The sequence below is a fragment of the Peromyscus maniculatus genome, chromosome 21, assembly GCF_049852395.1.
Source record: "Peromyscus maniculatus bairdii isolate BWxNUB_F1_BW_parent chromosome 21, HU_Pman_BW_mat_3.1, whole genome shotgun sequence".
In the NCBI taxonomy this organism is placed as follows: domain Eukaryota; kingdom Metazoa; phylum Chordata; class Mammalia; order Rodentia; family Cricetidae; genus Peromyscus; species Peromyscus maniculatus.
The window spans coordinates 3,315,877-3,333,344 of NC_134872.1; the positions used below are offsets into that span (position 1 = coordinate 3,315,877).

Below are 17,468 nucleotides of genomic sequence, written 5' to 3' on the forward strand. Positions count from 1 at the left end.
GGGAGCCACCTCCATGCATGTTTTCCTGATAAGAGTTGCTGGGGTGTCATGTTGCCTCTTCAGGGCAATAGTTTAAGTAAGATGTTATAGCCTTGTTCAAGCCCACAAAATCTTTCACCTACTAACACCTCTTTAAGTCTCTATCCTTTAGTTAACCTGTGTGTCTATCACTCTCCTTTAAACTGCTCAGTGGCGGGTAAGGAAGGGCAGAAACCTAGCAGGGATTGAAAAACAGTTCCCAGCTGTGTGACCAAGCAAAGAGTGAGAATGGGAAAGAGTTGGAGTCCTAGTTGTTTGTTCTCCAGAAAATACAAGCAAAGGGCTTATGGCATTAGGCTCAAAAAATGTGTGTCCAAGTCTGTGTGTGTGTGTGTGTGTGTGTGTGTGTGTGTGTGTGTGTGTGTGTGTGTGTGTTTTATTAAAACAAGGAACCTGGAGAGAATGCACTTCCAACCAATGCAGTTGCAGCCAGGGGCTGGGGCATTAGTCGTCTGCTCCATTGCTGCCAGCAAGACTAGGGGACATGTTTGGGAAGTGGGCACTGTCACTCACACAGAGCTTTGCAGTCCCTCACAACATGTGACATCATTTCTCTCTTGCTGCATGCCCTATTCTCATTGAATCCCCTCATCCCGTTCTCCTTATTAATATGGTCCTTGTTCCACAGATTTGGGAAACTGTGTGATTTGTGGGAGCATGGCCCTTAGTAAGCCACAAGGAACTTCCATTTACTTTCTATTTGTTGGCTGAATATTGGAGTGTCTGCTTACAGTGAACGAAGAAATGTGGGGAGCTTGTGGAAACCTTCTGGGGAAGTTCTGGTCATGTCCTTCTGATGTGCATGGGGCTGACAGTTGTAAGGGTGAAGAAAGCTAAGCAACTTACCAGGAGCAGGTCGGCATATTGCTGAAAGCAAAAAAGAAAACCAGAGTGAGTTATTCACAGGTCTGAGAGAACTCAGAGTCTGTGGATGTTGCCCTAGAGCAAGGCTGTAGGGAAGAGGACAGGAAACACACACACACACCCTTCTCTGCCATCGGTGTGAGGCAGTGTGGTGAGAGGGTGTCTCTGCACCACCCTCTAGGTATGCCCCAGACTGTGCTGTGTTTCCTGAGGAACACTGGCAGGAGAGAGAAGGACTAGAATCCACAAGAGTAAAGATCAGACACTTTGAGAAAGAACAGAACTAACAGATATGGAGAACATAACCGTTTTATCCAAAGATCAGTGACACAGGTTAATGAGTGAATTCATCCAAAGAAAGAGCCAGTGAAACAGAGGGTAATCATCCAGGGACTGCCTGTTGTTCACTGTGCTGGCTGCTCTTGTGTCAACTTGACACAAGCTAGAGTGACCTGAAGGAATAGAACCTCAATTGAGAAATGATTCCCTAAGGTCCAGCTGTAAGGCATTTAATTAGTGATTGATGGGAAGGGCCCACCCATTGTAGGTGGTGCCAACCCTGGGCTGGTCGTCCTTGGGTTCTATAAGAAAGCCGTGAGGAGCAAGCCATGAACAAGCCAGTGAATAGCACTCAATGTCCTCTACCTCACCTCTTGCCTCCAGGTTCCTGCCCTGTGTGTTAGTTATTGTCCTGATCCTTGATGATGAACAATAATAAGGAAGTGTATGCCACATAAACTTTTTCTTCTTCAGGTTGCTCTTTGTCATGGTGTTTCATCATACCCACAGTGTCTGTGACTAAGACCTTTACCAAATGACTTCCTTTTCCTTCTCTTGCCAACGTGTGTGGTTAGCAGTCCGATAACCACGTTGGAGCTCACCGTGTCCCAAACCTTGGGGTCTCTTATACTGTTATATGGAAAATAGTGTCAGTGCTGCAGATGGACGTCAGGCTGTTCCAGAGATGGTCCTCAATTGTGTTGATGAGAACAATCATTGAAGGGGATTGTTTTATTTCCACGTTGATATGTCTATCCCATGTCCTCTCCACTCCTAGCATGCCCTCCATGTCAGCACTGACTTCCTCTCACTGCTGTCCGAGGCTGTGCTTGGTTCCCTTTCTACCAAACTGGATGGAAACAAAGAACTGCGGGTGTAGACTCTGTAACAATGCATCACATCCTTGTATAAGAGGCAAGAACACAAGAAATCTCAAGTCTTTCATTTACGGTCTAGTTGTGTTTGTAGCTCTACCTCTGTGTCCAAATAAAAAGAGGCCGTTAGACAAGATAGACAAAGAACACGTCAATGCAGAAGACCAGACCACATGGAACTTGACAGAATTTTGTCAACAGTGAGGAAGGAAGGAGGAGGCTGTGATCCAAGGAATCCTGCGAAGCTGCTAGCTGAAAAACAAGGGAACCCCCCCCCCAGGAGGGTACAGATGCACTGGCGCCCTGATTCGATGTGTGTGGCGAGCGCCCTTCTGACTACCGAACTGTAAGGTAAATTGGTGTTGTGTTGAACCAGAAAGCTGTGATCATTTGTTACAGCCATGGAAATAACACATCCAATCCTCCCCTGCAGTTAGGTGTGGTCCTCTGACTGAGGTCTAGCCCACCCACTGCCACAGTTGACAAGTCAGACAACACCCAGGTTTGAGAGGAGCGTCCACTAAAGACATCCAAAAGTCCACTTCGCATCACTTAGTGGTGGACAGCAGGAGGAGTTAAGAGCCGCTCGCTGAAGAGGTAGAGACTCTGGATGAGATGATAGCTCGGGCTGTGGCTGAGAGATGGGCACTTAGCTTCCAGGCAGGACTTGCTTCAAGCTGGCGTACATTCTAGTGGCCAGTGCTCGGAGAACCTGAATCAAAGGCTAGCCTGGGCTACATAGTAAGACCCTGTTGCAAACCACTTATCTTCAGATGTTAGTCTATATTATAAGACATGGGTTTAATTGAAAGCATATGAGAAATGAGCAAGAAGTGCTGAGACCTGAGGCATGAAGGGATCCTTAACATTTATTTTCATATGTGCAATCTCTAGAGAGAGAAACTATGGGTTTGTTAGACAGATGTAGATGGAGGTGGGAGGAATGGACATATTCACAGCAATCAAGGTAGGTGATTTTTTATAATTAGAGATTCAAGCCAACAAATTGGAAAATCTTGAATCCTTATTCAAGCTAGTTCCACATGCAGGAACAGCATGGCTAATACTTAGAATGCAAGAAAAAAGAGAAGTCTTAAAATATTTTTACTTAGTAACAATCATCAAATAGAAGATTTTATCAACAATAACAAGACCAAGAGTGATCAAAAAAATAAAGTGCTGAAGGAAACAAATTTCCATTAAACACATTAATGAAATCATGAGACTGTATGTGAATTCAGGGTACTTTCAGTCACAGGAAAGTTGGGAAAACAGCTCCTCACACTTGGGACTGAGAGGCCAATTTTGTGTGAGACATAGATCAAAAAAGAAAGGCTATGGCAACATTGTAAAACAAGTTCTGTGGGGTAATATTAATGGAGCGATTGTCTTTTGCTTATAAACAGTCATTAGTGTGGGAGCAAAGCCTATTGGCCAATGGTCAATTAAACGTTACTGTTCAATAGAAAATGCTGGTTATCTCCATTAAAAACAACGACAACAACAACAATTAGTGAATATGTATATTACAAATTTAAGGTGAACAAAACAAATCCTGCCAAACACCAAAGACAGCCACGGCAGAAAAGGAAGGCCACGGGGCAGAGATGGCATCTGTTAAGGGACTCATCAGAATAGCTGGCTTTTAAAGAAGAAACTAGATCCCCCACATTATGTCCAAAATATCCCTCTAGAAACAAATTTAAAAATCATTTGGAGTAAGGCTTTGTATCTAGAAAGGTAACCTTTATAATGATAAAACACAGCTTAAGGCGGTAACTTGTGGTGCCACATGAGAAAAACCAAGAAAAGCACAGACCTGAGAAGATTGACGTGTTGAGTGACAGGGGCTGTGTGCTGGGGGAGGGGCCTGAGAGAACTAGAGAAGACCCCGAGGATGTGTCAGTAGGGAAAATGATAGGAAAGTACTGTATGTTCACAAATTGTGATTCTATTCTACAACTGAGGTGCTAAATTACATTTCTGTGTATTTCAATATTACAGTTTTGAGGAAAATGCAAACTGTAATGATGCCTTAAAAAAGATGGCATTTCAGTAAAAAAATTATGAAATGACAAATAATGCTACATTGCATTCAGCAGTAGATTGTATAAATATCACAAGTAGACATTAGAGACATAATGCAGTTATAAGTCTTAGAGACGGTAGAGTCAAGGAAGGGTCTGTAATGGGGACAAAGGAATTTCAACATTACTTACTGCTTGAGTAGGACAAAATATTAGTGATCGCCACAAGGAAGGTGTTTATACACACTGATGTGCCTACACGTTGAGGGTGTGTACATATACTGAGATGGGTTTGCACGTTGTACCAGGGTGTATACACACACTCAAGGTGTTTACACAGTGAGGGTGTTATATACACAGTGTTAATTATTTTTGTATCTTATTTTAAAAAGCACTTAAAAAGAAGAAAAAACTAGTATGTAAACAATAGGGCGTGCAAAGCAGAAGAGAAAGAACAAGGCAGAACTGAAAGAAGCCATGGAACACTCACCCTGGGAGCTGGTTGGTAGTGTCCCTAGGAAGATGGCTGATGCTCTTTCCTGACAAACAGCAGATGGTACTAAAACATATAAACAGACACTCAGGAGGTCAGCCAACAGAATCTGGGCTTCCAACCTTTGCCTGTCAGCTCCTGCACATGCTGCTGCTGTCCGACTATTTTGGTGGTGGTGATTGAACTTACAGCCTGTGCTAGCTAGTTTTATGTCAGCTTGACAGGAGGTAGAGTCACTGGGCTAGGAGGGCGTCTCAGTTGAGAAAATGCCTCTAGAAGATTGGGCTGCCAGGCGGTGGTGGCGCACGCCTTTAATCCCAGCACTCGGGAGGCAGAGGCAGGTGGATCTCTGTGAGTTCGAGGCCAGCCTGGGCTACCAAGTGAGTCCCAGGAAAGGCACAAAGCTACACAGAGAAACCCTGTCTCGAAAAACCAAAAAAAGAAAAAAAAAAAAAAAAAAAAAGATTGGGCTGAAGGCAAGCCTGTAGAACATTTTCTTAATTAGTGATGGATGGGGGAGGGGCAGCCCACTGTGGGTGGAGCCATCCCTGGGCAGGTGGTCCTGAGTTCTATAAGAAAGCAGGCTGAGCAAGCCATGAGGAGCAAGTCAGTAAGCAGTACTCATCCAAGGCCTCTGCCTCAGCTCCTGCCTCCAGGTTCCTGCCTTGTGTGAGTTCCTGTGTTAACTTCCTTAGATGATGAACATGATGTGGCAGCAAGCTCTCCCGAGTTGCTTTGCTCATGGTGTTTCATTGCAGCAGTGGAAACCTAACTAAGAGGGCCTTGCACATGCTAAGCCAGTGCTCTGCCACGGAGCTGTGTTCCCAGCTCAGCTCACGTCCTGCTATCCACCCCCCTCTCTTTTCCTGCTCTCTTCTTCCCTCCTCCGCCCCTTTCTCTGGTTTACTGTTTTCTCCTTTTTTTCTAGGTGGTCTGTGGCTAAGATTCTTCTAAGTCGGCCCTGGGGGAGTGGACGACTCGTGTGTGGTGGCGAGTTTGTCTCTCCTTAAACACAACCTAAGGAGTCAGGTGTCGAGAAGCGAGACAATACTTATAGAAACCTCCTTTGCACACCTCTGAAAGCTCACACACACAAAACAAGCAAAGTTCCGTGTTAACATCACCAGAGAGCAGGCAGGCAAAGAAGTAGAGGCAGCATCTCTTCATGAACAAGCGGATGGAGGTTAGCCAAGGCGGATCATTGTAGAAGAAATACAAGGGATGGAGACGTTCACAGGGAATACACTGATTATAGCAGGAGTTGACGAGGAGTAGGTGAGGTTTGGTAGAATAGCTGCTTGGCTGCCTGAGAATTTGAAGGGTACCACAAACCGTAACTGCACACGAATGTGGATATGATCATCAGATGTACTTCGAGAGAGCGAACACTTGGGTTTTAGTGACGTCACAGCCATAGAATTCCTAACGGATCTCAAGACAGGCCGAGCAAACACAAACACTGCCATCCTCCCTCCCGTGGACTCGGAAGCTGCGCTTGACCCCGCTGTTGACCTGTGTTGACGCCTGGCAGCTGGGGTGCTTGGGATTCTGTGAAAGTCTAGTTGACTTGTCCAGGGCTGTCGGGACACCAGCCTTAGTTCCTCCCCTGAACACAGGTGCCGCTTAGTTAGGTGTCTGTTGCTGTGATAAAGACCCTGACTGAAAGCCACTCAGAGAGGAAAACATTAACTTCATCCTGTGGCTTTCAGTTCTTCATGAAGGGAAGTCAGGGCAGGGACTCAGGGAGGAACCTGGAAGCAGGAACTGAAGCGGAGACCATGGAGGAGTGCTGCTGACTGCCGGCTGCTTCCTGTGGCTTGCACGGCAACCCAGGACCACCTGCTGGGGGGAAGGGCAGGCAGGGAGAGGGGAGACACCGCCCACAGTGGACTGGACCCTCCATCATCAATCCAGAGAATGCCCCCCTAGAATTGCTTAACAGAGCAATCTGATGGGGGCGGGTTTTCAGCTGTGGTTCTTCTTTCCAGATGACTGGCTTGTGTCAAGTTATCAACTCTCTCTCTCTCTCTCTCTCTCTCTCTCTCTCTCTCTCTCTCTCTCTCTCTCTCTCTCTCTCTCTCTAGCCAGGACAGACGCCATCATAGGGAGAATTAAGTCAAAGCACATGGGAATTTCTCTTTTATACCATTACTGCTTCTTATGGCCTTACTGTGTGCTCGCACGAGTGTGGTGCCTATAGGTGTTTATGTATGTGTGCATGTGAATGCCCGTGGACAAGTATGTGTACATGTGGAGGCCAGAGGTCAGCATTGAATATCATTCTCATTCATTCTCACCTTATTTCATTCATTTATTTGGCAATGCTGGAGATCAAATCCAGGGCCTGTGTGTGTCCAGCAGCACTTTATCACTGAACCGCACTGCCCACCCTGTCCCTTAACCTTAGTTTTTGAGATGGTGTCAGCCATCGACCTTGAAGCTCATCAGTCTGGCTTAGGATGGCTGGCCTGTGAGCACCAGGGGTCAGGCCATGTCTGCTCCCAACCACGCTGTCCCTGTGTTTGGTTCTATGTGGGTGCCAGATATCTCAACTCAGGCCCGTGTGCAGTATGTGTTTGAAATTTGTTATAAAATAAAACACTTAGGCACTGTATATACATTTTCCTATAATATTAAGCATGCATTCAATTAAATCTCAAAATGTTTAAGGTATCATAGCAACCTTATATCTGTGATTCATTTAAATTTAACTAAGCTTTAAACACTGAATTTCATGCAACCAAACTAACATCATGATTTCCATAGTCTCAGTTGGCCAGCTCATTAATATTTTTACATTCAGAAGTGATAGAAGGGAACTTGCCAGAGCTTGGGCACCCAAAAACTTAGGATAGTTGGGATTTATAGGGCCACCTTAGGGGTGACTGCAAGGCCATTAGTCTTTATGAGTTTTAAATTTTGGCTTGTCTATATGTCAGTAAAATGTCTCCTGATTTAACTTTCCCCTAAGGATGCAAACATCCACAGCCAGGAATAAAATTAGGGTCAAGAAATCTCATGTGCGCATCTGCATTGCGTCATCTGTGATCCCATAGCTTTGGGCCAGCCATTAATACTTCTCGTGGATAAATTTCTCTTCTGTAAATTAGGAATAGTCACATTAGTAAATAGACTGATTTAGGTAAGAGCTGATCACCAAGGCCCCGATGGTGAGCATCTTCAGAGCTGCTGTGTTGTGGTGGTCCCAGCTGTTTACTGTGGAGAGAACCCTGCACTGTGCTCCTGCTGTGGGCTGTGTGAGCCTGGAGGGTACCCAGTGTCCTCCACTGTAAGCTGGGGGTGGCCCGTGATGGCAGGGGCAGCTCTGGGCAGTTCATCTATATGTGGCTGTCTGAGCTGCTCGCAGAGACGAGATGACACATGCCCACAGTAGGAACCAGCACACAGTAGGGGCCAGCACACAGTAGGGGCCAGCACACAGTAGGAGCTGAGTTCACGTCTATCCTCTTCACGTTCTGTTGCGTGTGGCTTTACTTTGCAGCCTTAAGTTTCTCACACTGAGGTAGCTTCTTGCCCTTGCTGGATGTGCTTTGAGGAGTAACTGTCACCAAGGAGGTGAGTTCCCCAGGAATTAGGAGCCACAATGACAACACCAGACAGTGACCATACTTCTTTGAACCCTGGAACTTCACGGTCCAAATCATACCATAGTGCAATTAATTTTTAGGGATCTGTCCCCTAGTATTAATGCTAAGGAAGCTCATTGAGCACTTGGTGTTTGCGTGATCCAGACGCTGGGTTTCCCTCCAGCACTCAGGTGACGTTTTCTTTTTCTGCCTGCGTTGAGGCATAATTGGCATAAGATTGTATAGCTTCATGATGGTTTGATATAAACATTGCAAAATGATCACCACATTCAGCAAATCAGTGTGTCATCATTTCACAGACTGTCTTTTTTCTTGTCATGAGGAAAATCTTTCCAACCCATTCACTGAGTGAACTACAAGCATACATTAATTATTTGTCGTTATTTCTTCAGGACTCGGGCCCCTTAGAATGGCAAGTCTGTGCCTTTGATCAGCCACCCTTGGTCTTTAGCAATTGCTTTCTCATCTCTGTTTATATGAGTTTTTATTTTTATTGGCTAGTTTTTGAGAATTTCATATATGAATATTGTATTTACATTATTTCTTCCCTGCTTCTCCTCCATCCACCTCCTTCCTCATCTCTCCCACTCCTCAAATTCATGGCCTCTTATTTTTAATTATTTTTGTTATATATATACAAATTGCCCTCCCTACTCCTCCTCAAATTCTTTTATATTATTTTGTTATTACAGCCTCCCCTGCCCCCACAGTCCACCACTGAGAAAAGTCAGGGCAGGAACCTGGAGGCAGGAACCAGACCAGAGGTCACGGAGGGTGCTGTTCACTTGCTTGCTCCTCATGGCTTGCTCAGCCTGGATCCTTACACTCCGGGACCATCTACCCAGGGATGGCATCACTACATTAATCACCAGCTGATAAAATGCTCCACAGGCTTCCTACAGGCCAATCTGGAGAGGCGTTTTCTCAGCTGGACCCTTACCCAATCAATTTGACATAAAACAGCCAATCCAGACAATTAAACATGGCGAGTCTTCCAAACCAGAACACAACATGTCCTTCCGTTTTCTTGTTTCTCAGTTTCCTTAACCAGCACAGTACTGCTTTTGGTGAGCAGGTCTTTCACCCCTTGGTTTCTCAGCTGGTCCATTGCCAGTGTGGATAAGTGCTGATGGTCTCCGAATATTTTTTTTTATGCTCTGCACTGCAATGAAGCTTTGGTCTTGATGACTTTTTGAAGGAACTTGGGGTTTTCTTGTACAAGGCCATATCTACAAACAGGTGTCCCTTCCTGATTTATGTGCCTCTTGCCAGGTTGCTCTGGACAGGACTTCCAATGCTGCATTAAATAGAAGTGGTGAGAGAAGACATCTTGATCACAGAGGAAAAAGTTCAGTTTTCCACCCTGGAAGGTGACATTAGCTTTAGAGCTGTCACTTGGGGCCTTCGTTTGTTGAGGTACCTTCATTACACACCTAACTTACTAATCATGGAAGAATGGTGGGTTTTGCAAATGCCTTTTCCACAAATCTAGATATGGTCTGATGACTTTATTTGTTGTTTATTTTTTTTTTAAATCTCACTTTATTGATTTGCATGCAGGAATAATTCCCCCACTGCTCACAGAAATGATTCTTTTTTGAAATACATAATTTGGTCTCCTGTATTTTTCCCATTGTTTTTGCACCTGGTTCTTCAGTGATGCAGCTGGTATTTTCTCCTGGTGCTTCTGCCTGGCTTTGGTATCAGTGAGGGGCTGGTCTGTTACAGCAAGTCTCGAAGCATTTCTTCCTCCTCAGTTACTTGAGCTTGAGAGATTGGGATTGATTATGGAATGTTAGATCAATTCACTTGTGTGTGGGCCTGAATTTTTGATGAGAGAATTTTGCAAATAGCTGATTTTTTTTAAAATCCATCTGGCAGGAGCTGCTTCCTTGGGAGACACTTAGGAAGTGAGCCATCAAGAGGGTCAGTTCCCAGGGAAGGTATCCGAAGTGGCTCATGGGAAATGTTCTTGATGGAGTCTTTGGAAGATCATCTGGTAACTTATCTTCCCTGCTCCCAGCCTCCTCAGTCACTCAGGGTGGTGATCACCTTTGTAGGTAAAAGAATTGAATCTGTTGGGCAGCATTCTTTATGGCTGGAGGATGTGGGCACTCATTCGGTATGCTGAGACTTTTCCTTGTGGGAGAAATGATGGCCTTTGGGGCCTTTACTCAGCTTTGAGTTTGTCCGGTGGGGAAGATAATATGGCAAGAGTGAAACTGTCAATATTTTTAATGCTTTTATTCTGAAAGTCTCTTCCTGACTCCTGGAGCCCCACAAGGTTCTCCTGGACGTTGGTCTACGCTGCTTGGCACAGAGGGGAAAGCCTCTTGGTCACGCTGGTCCTCTCAGTGCAGACCTCTTCTGGAAGCACTGAGACTTTGGGGCCCATTGGAGAGGAACTAGATGCATTTTGTCCTACGGGATGCACATGAGCCTGTGGTTTGGATCCCGACTGTGCTCCAGAAGGTCACAGGTTGAAGGCTTGGTCCTCAGGGCGGCATCCAGCGGTGGGGTTTTTGGAGGTGACTGGAATCAGGAGCACTCTCACTGCATGGCTGGATTGATTTATTTATGAGCCTGTGGGTTAACAGGCTTTGGACCAGGGTCCGTGACAGTGAACATTCTGCGTCCTGAGCACTTTCCCATCCCCATGTAACCCTGCCGTGGTGTGCTTCCTTGTCACGGTTTCACAGCCGCTGGGCCAAGGCTCAGTGGGTGGAAACATCCAAATCAGAGCCAAGCTCAGGCCCTGTCTCTCCAAGGTGTCTCCTTTAGGTGTTTTATCACACAATGAGTAACACACGGCCTTGCAGATCCTCACATTAGGAGGCAGATTGATGTTCCCTCTAATTTTACCATAAATATACTTACCTCAGTCATCACATCAAATGTCTAGAGGGTTGAAGAAAATGTAAGTTCTTAATGTCTTCTAAACAGACTTATGTATTCATTTCTTAACAAGCCAGTGTCTGATTTATTTACCACTTTCTGTTGAACACGAAGTTCGGGATCCTAAAGGAAACAGAACATAATGAGACTCTGAATTGATTATACACACATCTGTGCTTCATATTAAATGGAATTCTGTTTACCTCTTCCTTTTTTTGCTCTTGCACAGGAAACACCTTGTGTAAAAAGAGAGAGAGAGAGAGAGAGAGAGAAAGAGAAAACAGACTAAGTTACCAATATCTCATCAAGAAATAAATTTACCGCTAGCCCACATCACTACTGAGGGATTTAGCACTTTCCCAGACTTTCCCATTCATTTATCCTTAATTTCAGAAAATAAAAAGGATCTAGAAGTTCTTTGCTCTCCACATACTGTGCATCACAGAGATGGAGAGGAAGGGGTCGTGAACATAAGTGGAGGGGGGTGCATGCGACAGACAGGGTGACCAGACTTTCCCCAGATCTTGGGGATTTATATTTGGGGTGTGTTTGTGTGTCTGTGTGTCTGTGTCTGTGTGTCTGTGTCTGTGTGTCTGTGTGACTGTGTCTGTGTGTCTGTGTCTGTGTGTCTGTGTGACTGTGTCTGTGTGTCTGTGTCTGTGTGTCTGTGTGACTGTGTCTGTGTGTCTGTGTGACTGTGTCTGTGTGTCTGTGTCTGTGTGTGATTGCTTCTACAACCCAAAGCTTCGTGACTCTCTAGTTATAGATTGGCTGGTGGCCCCGTCTGGTGACTTCAAACAGGAACGAGAGGCAAGTCTAGCAGTTTCTGTGAGATCGGGTGACTGCGGGCACAGTGAGCCGAGGGCACATCCGTGCGCAGCCCTGAGAGGAAGTCCTGAGGGAGGACAGTTCGAATGCTGAGGGGTCAGAGTGAAGGTCGTCAGTGGCAAGCTGAAACCAGAGGTCTGTGTGAGTCCCTGCAGAAAACCATCAAGTTTCTGAAGATTTTTATTCCAAGTTATCTTTGTAATTACTCCGTGTTCACACCAGCCTACATGTCTCAATTTGGTGGGTAACCTAACGATAAATAATGCTAGATATGGAAATCTAGCGTTCAGTGATCCTCTTTTCTCTTAAGTCAACTGCACTTAGTTAGTTGGGCTCTGGACACTGGAGTCACGAGCCTCACCTCACCTCACCATCCAGCTTCTCCTTTAGTAGTGGAGCCCAGGTGAATATCAGCTATGTTTAAATTATTATCTTCATTTTCTAAAACAGGGTTCATAAATTTTGTGTGTCTCATTTTATTGGGTAGCTTTCAAAGGATCTTTTCAACATGCTGTTTAACCTTCATGAAATCTATAAAATATGTATTTTATCTATTTAAAGTTTATTTTATGTATATGGGATGGGTGTTTTGCCTACATACATCTCTGTGCTCTTAACCACTGAGCCATCTCTCCAGCCCCTTTTTATCTTATTTTAAACATCTGTGGAATTGTTTCATAAATACTTATAGATCTTGGGGGGTGGGAGTAAGCAAGAGGTGGAAATGAACTCTCTTAACGGTCTTAAGAGGGAGACATAGTTGCCCGTTTTGAGAACGATGCACAGCTGTTGTGCATTTGCGCAGGTATGAGCACAGAGAGGCAGGCGGAGATGCAGCAGACTGTGCTGCTTGTACACATGACGCTGAAAGGGAGAAGCAGCTGCTATGCCTAAGAGACACATTCTTCACAAATTCTCTGTAGCTCCTAATCTTTTGGTCCCTACCATCCTCATAGTCCAGAAGCCCAGCACCTAGGGAGAAAGGAGAGAGAGCTCCGTGATTGTGTTTCCTCGTCATCACTGGGGCTTTGCTTACACGTCTAAGAGTTAATGTAAACACACATTTCCAGGACGGAGAAGCATGTGGGTTAACTGTAAAGGGGCACTTTATGATGTTGGCTAGGTCAGGTGACCTGGGGAGGGAGATGGCTATCACTGCAGCACCCAGCTCCCTCTTCCCGCCCAGCGTCCTGGGCTAGCTTTCAGAGACATTGCTCCCCCCCCCCCCCCCATGACAGTAACCGTGGCTGGATCTCACCATTCCTGACTATTAGAGCCTTCTGTCCAGCCACCTTGTGGAGGCCTCTTCACAGTGAGACTTAGACCTTCCACTGAGCCATTAGTCTACTGCCCAAGGGGTCTGTTGATCCCAAGGCTTAGTGTCTCTGCTGTCACTGAGAGGAGCCCTGAGACCACGCACGCTCACACACTACCGATCCATTCTAGATAGACTCTATCCAGTTCTGGAAGCACATGGTGAGCCGGGCACGCATACACACACAGAACCCACATGCACTAAGCGTCAGATACTCACTCTGTTCTGAAGGGTATCTGGAGAGCTGTGCCACTGTGGAAGGATTAGGCAAATGTTTCGGTTAGCTATTGACAGAGGTGCTGTCCCTAACCCAGCCTTCGGTACTCCCCCACGGAGGTCCCCCCTATCCAGCATCTCCATCTGGCTCTGTCATGCTTGCCTGTTTTCTCTCTGAAGGCTCACAGGTCCTGAGGAGAGGAAATCTGGGAGATGTGGGTGCTGAGAAGGAGGCAGGACAGATATTGAGGGGGACCCTGTGGAGAGGGACCTTAACTTTGTGGCCCTGTCCCTTTCCTCTTACAGGTAACCCCCAGGGTTTGTATCGCTGTCTCCCACGCTGCCGCTTGCAGCCCCGGGTTCTTTCTGCACACTGTTGGGTGTGGCTTCTGCCAGTGTTTTCCCACACTTCCAGACTTGAGTTCTTTCCTTTGGAGCTCAGACAGAGTTTGCTTTAAAGTATTCTTATTCCTCTCGCTAATTTGTCTGTTTTTGTCGACAGTGCTGATAGCGTAAACTTTAGAATTTCACATTGTGAGCAGAGTCACTGGCAGGGTGAGATCTCTGACATCTGTGTGGGACACACACGGAGCACACTGGCAAAGCCTGTAGCTATCAGGGTTGCATCCCAGCTTCCTTCTCTCTGAGACTTTCATGGGGAGTCACCATGGTTACTCACCATTTTGCTTACGCCGTGTCCATCTCGCTATCAGAATAGCCAGAATAACAAGGCCCAGCAGAGTCAGGGTGACAGCCAAAATCACTTCTAAAACAGAAAGCACCTGTAAGCTTTGGGCCACGCATTCACTGGAGACAGCTGCTGCCGTCATACTGTCCTGTCCCTCCTCCCTGCTTTCTCAACTCTCTGATTGATTTACTGTTGTTTTTAGATGGGGTATCACATAGCCCAAACTGGCCTTGAACTCACTATGTAACTGAGGCTGGCTTTGATTCCTGATTCTTCTGCAGACTTTGCCTTCCGTGGACAACAATACCAAGCCTCATGGCCAAGCCCAGCTTCTGGATTTATCTTCCTCATGCTTCTGTCACTCCTGTTTCAGCCCAGTTTTAGCTCTTACACTTGTTCCCTTGGTGCTATAAGAGCCCTGGCTGCTATAACCCTTGCTTTAAAGTGGGCAATCTGAGGGACCCTGCCTCTGTGGAGCCCCTTGGTAGAGCGGGAGAAGGTTAGGGAGATCAGTGGTCTGGCAAAGCAGTCCTCTGAGGTATGAGGAAAAAAATTAGAATTCTATTTTTTGGTGTATAATTTAACCTTTTATGTATACATTTCCCATTTTCTTTAAAACATAAATATTAGTATATTTGTACATTCATAACATTTACAGCTATATGAGGCATGACATACTCTTTTTTTTTTTTTTTTTTTTTTGGTCTGGATGAGCAACCAAAAGTTTTGGAGGCACTGGAAAGATGCTGTCTAAAGGTAACGATATTAATGTAAGCCATATGAGAGGACAGACGTTTCTTATCAATGAGGAAGACCTTGGAGTCGTTGCCCACTGAACTGAATGATAAGGTGAATATTGGTGACCTTTGTCAGAGAGACTAGAGGATAATGCACATTAGGACTGTCTGTATATTTATATGATTGATTTGTATTTGATATTTAAGATAGAGCAGAAGAGACGATGAATGGGAGAATACATCCGTAGCCACTACAAGTCTGCTGGTGACAGTAGAAACACTGAAAAATACCAAACTCTGAATGACTAAGAAAGTAGATGATTCCACAATCAAGACTGCTTCCAAAAATCACCAGTGGAATCCATGTCACAATGTAACCACACCCCCAACTGGCAGATTTGGCTTATGTCTACTGAGCCTTTTTAGATGTTTGGCAATGTGAGAAAATTCTGCTGCCAAACCCTTTACCTTTAGAGATTTGCTCTGAATGTCCCTCTAAAGTCAGCAGCCTGTCTCCATCATGAGAGTGAGATGAACTTAGATGGTGGGCTCAGAGGAAGTCCCAGAAAGCAACCATCCCTTTGCTTGGTATCTGAAATGCTCTTCGAGAGGGCATTTGGGATAGCGTCATCCCGTGTACAGGGGTGTGGGTGGGGACGGGATGAAGTCCTTATTTCTCAGTACTGAGGCAGTCTTGGAGTGAACAGTACTGTAGGAAAGATAGCAGAGGCACTGTGGACAGTGGTTACTCTGAGAGTTCAAACTTCAGGAAGCAGAAAAGATTGCTCCAGAGACGAGGTGATGGTGGGCAACTCTCCCTCAGCTTCCCAGAGGAATCAGTCAGAACAAAAGAATGAATATTGTGTTTGAAAGACACAGGCAAGCCAGCTTCGTAAATGTCCCCAAGACAAGACTCTTGCGACAGTAGCTATCAAGGAAATGCAAGAGAGGAAGCTGGTTCTTACCTAGGTCTTCCATCTTCTGGTTAGTGTCTTCAGTGAGTTCCACATCATCTGGATTCTTGTGTCAGAGAGAGATCAAGATCAAACAAATGCCCCAAGCGCATCGCCTCTGAGCTGTGAGAACCTGAGTGTTGGGGAGACCTTGTAGACAAGGGTGCAGAGGGTCTCCCAGGAATTGTGTGGCTTAGGTTCATCAGACCTAAGCAGGTTATGGTCTATGAAGATTCCAGAATGGGTGTCATAACAAAGTCTCAGAACTTCTGAGGCAAGGGAAGTTCCATGAGGCAAGGGCTTCTGGGAGACCAAATTCAAGAACACTTTGGTGGATCTTGAATTCACATATGAAACTCATACTATTGGCCTTTACAATAATTTCTAATAGTCTGGACACTTTGGCTCAAGAGATTTCATGTTAAGAACCTTGGGTAGAGTAGCTTTAAAAATGTTTCATTGTGAAAACCTCCTATATTTAAAAATAAGAGCCTTCAGATGAAGATGGACAGAGGAAGTGAAGGCATTGAGTCAGGTGACGGAGCTGAGGGGTGTGGTCCTGAGGACTAAGCCACCAAACGGGGTCTCACACACCCGTGTTGATAACAAAGGAATGAGCACCTATTGCTGAAGTCTGTTAGCCCCAAGGCTGTGCAGTAGGCAGCTTGCAGCACACAGGCAGCCCCCGTGACCTTCATACCCCCCCAGTGACCTTCATAACCCCCAGTGACCTTCATAACCCCCCAGTGACCTTCATACCCCCAGTGACCTTCATAACCTCCCAGTGACCTTCATAACCCCCAGTGACCTTCATACCCCCAGTGACCTTCATACCCCCAGTGACCTTCATAACCCCCCAGTGACCTTCATACCCCCCAGTGACCCTCATCCCCCAGTGACCTTCATCCCCCAGTGACCTTCATACCCCAGTGACCTTCATACCCCAGTGACCTTCATAACCCCCAGTGACCTTCATACCCCAGTGACCTTCATCCCCCAGTGACCTTCATACCCCAGTGACCTTCATACCCCAGTGACCTTCATACCCTAGTGACCTTCATACTCCAGTGACCCTCATACCCCCAGTGACCTTCATACCCCCAGTGACCTTCATACCCCCAAGTGACCTTCATACCCCAGTGACCCTCATACCCCAGTGACCCTCATACCCCAGTGACCTTCATACCCCAGTGGCCCTCATAACCCACTCACCAGCAGTCTTTCTAGACAGCAGACACTGAAAGTTACACCAACAAATGTCTGGGCTTCTGATCACAAAGCCCACGTGTACGCACAAAGCTGTGTTTCCCTTCAGTGCTGAAGGCCTAGTGTCTGACGAGGTGTTTCCTAGGGAAAGCAGCCAGCCCTAGAAGAGGAGGCCTCCAGCATCAGATGCCCGGCCCCCTTCAGGACTTTGTTTCATGTCAACCCTGATGGTTACAATCCTTACTCAATTTTTATGGTGTAAGTTAATGAGAACGTTATTTAGAAAGTTTCATAGCTATAAAATTAAATCACTAGAATTTCAATAGTAATTTAAAAATTTTGCTAAAACTTGTCTTGGCATGGGTCCATTATAAAGTTATTAGGACATTATATGTATAGTGTATGTGTGTGAGGTGTGAGTGGGGTGTATGTATATGTGTGTGCT

At 45.8% G+C, this 17,468-nt stretch overlaps 1 protein-coding gene across 30 annotated transcripts in view; it reads right to left on the reverse strand.

Moving 5' to 3' along the window:
- Tsbp1 (testis expressed basic protein 1) overlaps positions 1-17,468 on the reverse strand; it is a 77,791-nt gene that overhangs the window by 49,696 nt on the left and 10,627 nt on the right. For 9 of the 30 annotated variants that reach the window (XM_076558292.1, XM_076558282.1, XM_076558284.1 and 6 more), the window contains exons 2-8: positions 14,119-14,205; positions 13,443-13,475; positions 12,854-12,880; positions 11,284-11,316; positions 11,174-11,203; positions 4,575-4,643; positions 886-906 (exon numbers count right to left, since the gene is read on the reverse strand). In XM_076558292.1, coding sequence (XP_076414407.1) covers positions 886-906; positions 4,575-4,643; positions 11,174-11,203; positions 11,284-11,316; positions 12,854-12,880; positions 13,443-13,475; positions 14,119-14,205 — 300 coding nt within the window. Of the gene's footprint in view, positions 1-885; positions 907-4,574; positions 4,644-11,173; positions 11,204-11,283; positions 11,317-12,853; positions 12,881-13,442; positions 13,476-14,118; positions 14,206-15,829; positions 16,041-17,468 lie in introns of those variants that run through there. The other 21 variants (XM_076558306.1, XM_076558303.1, XM_076558301.1 and 18 more) reach the window with 9 other exon arrangements.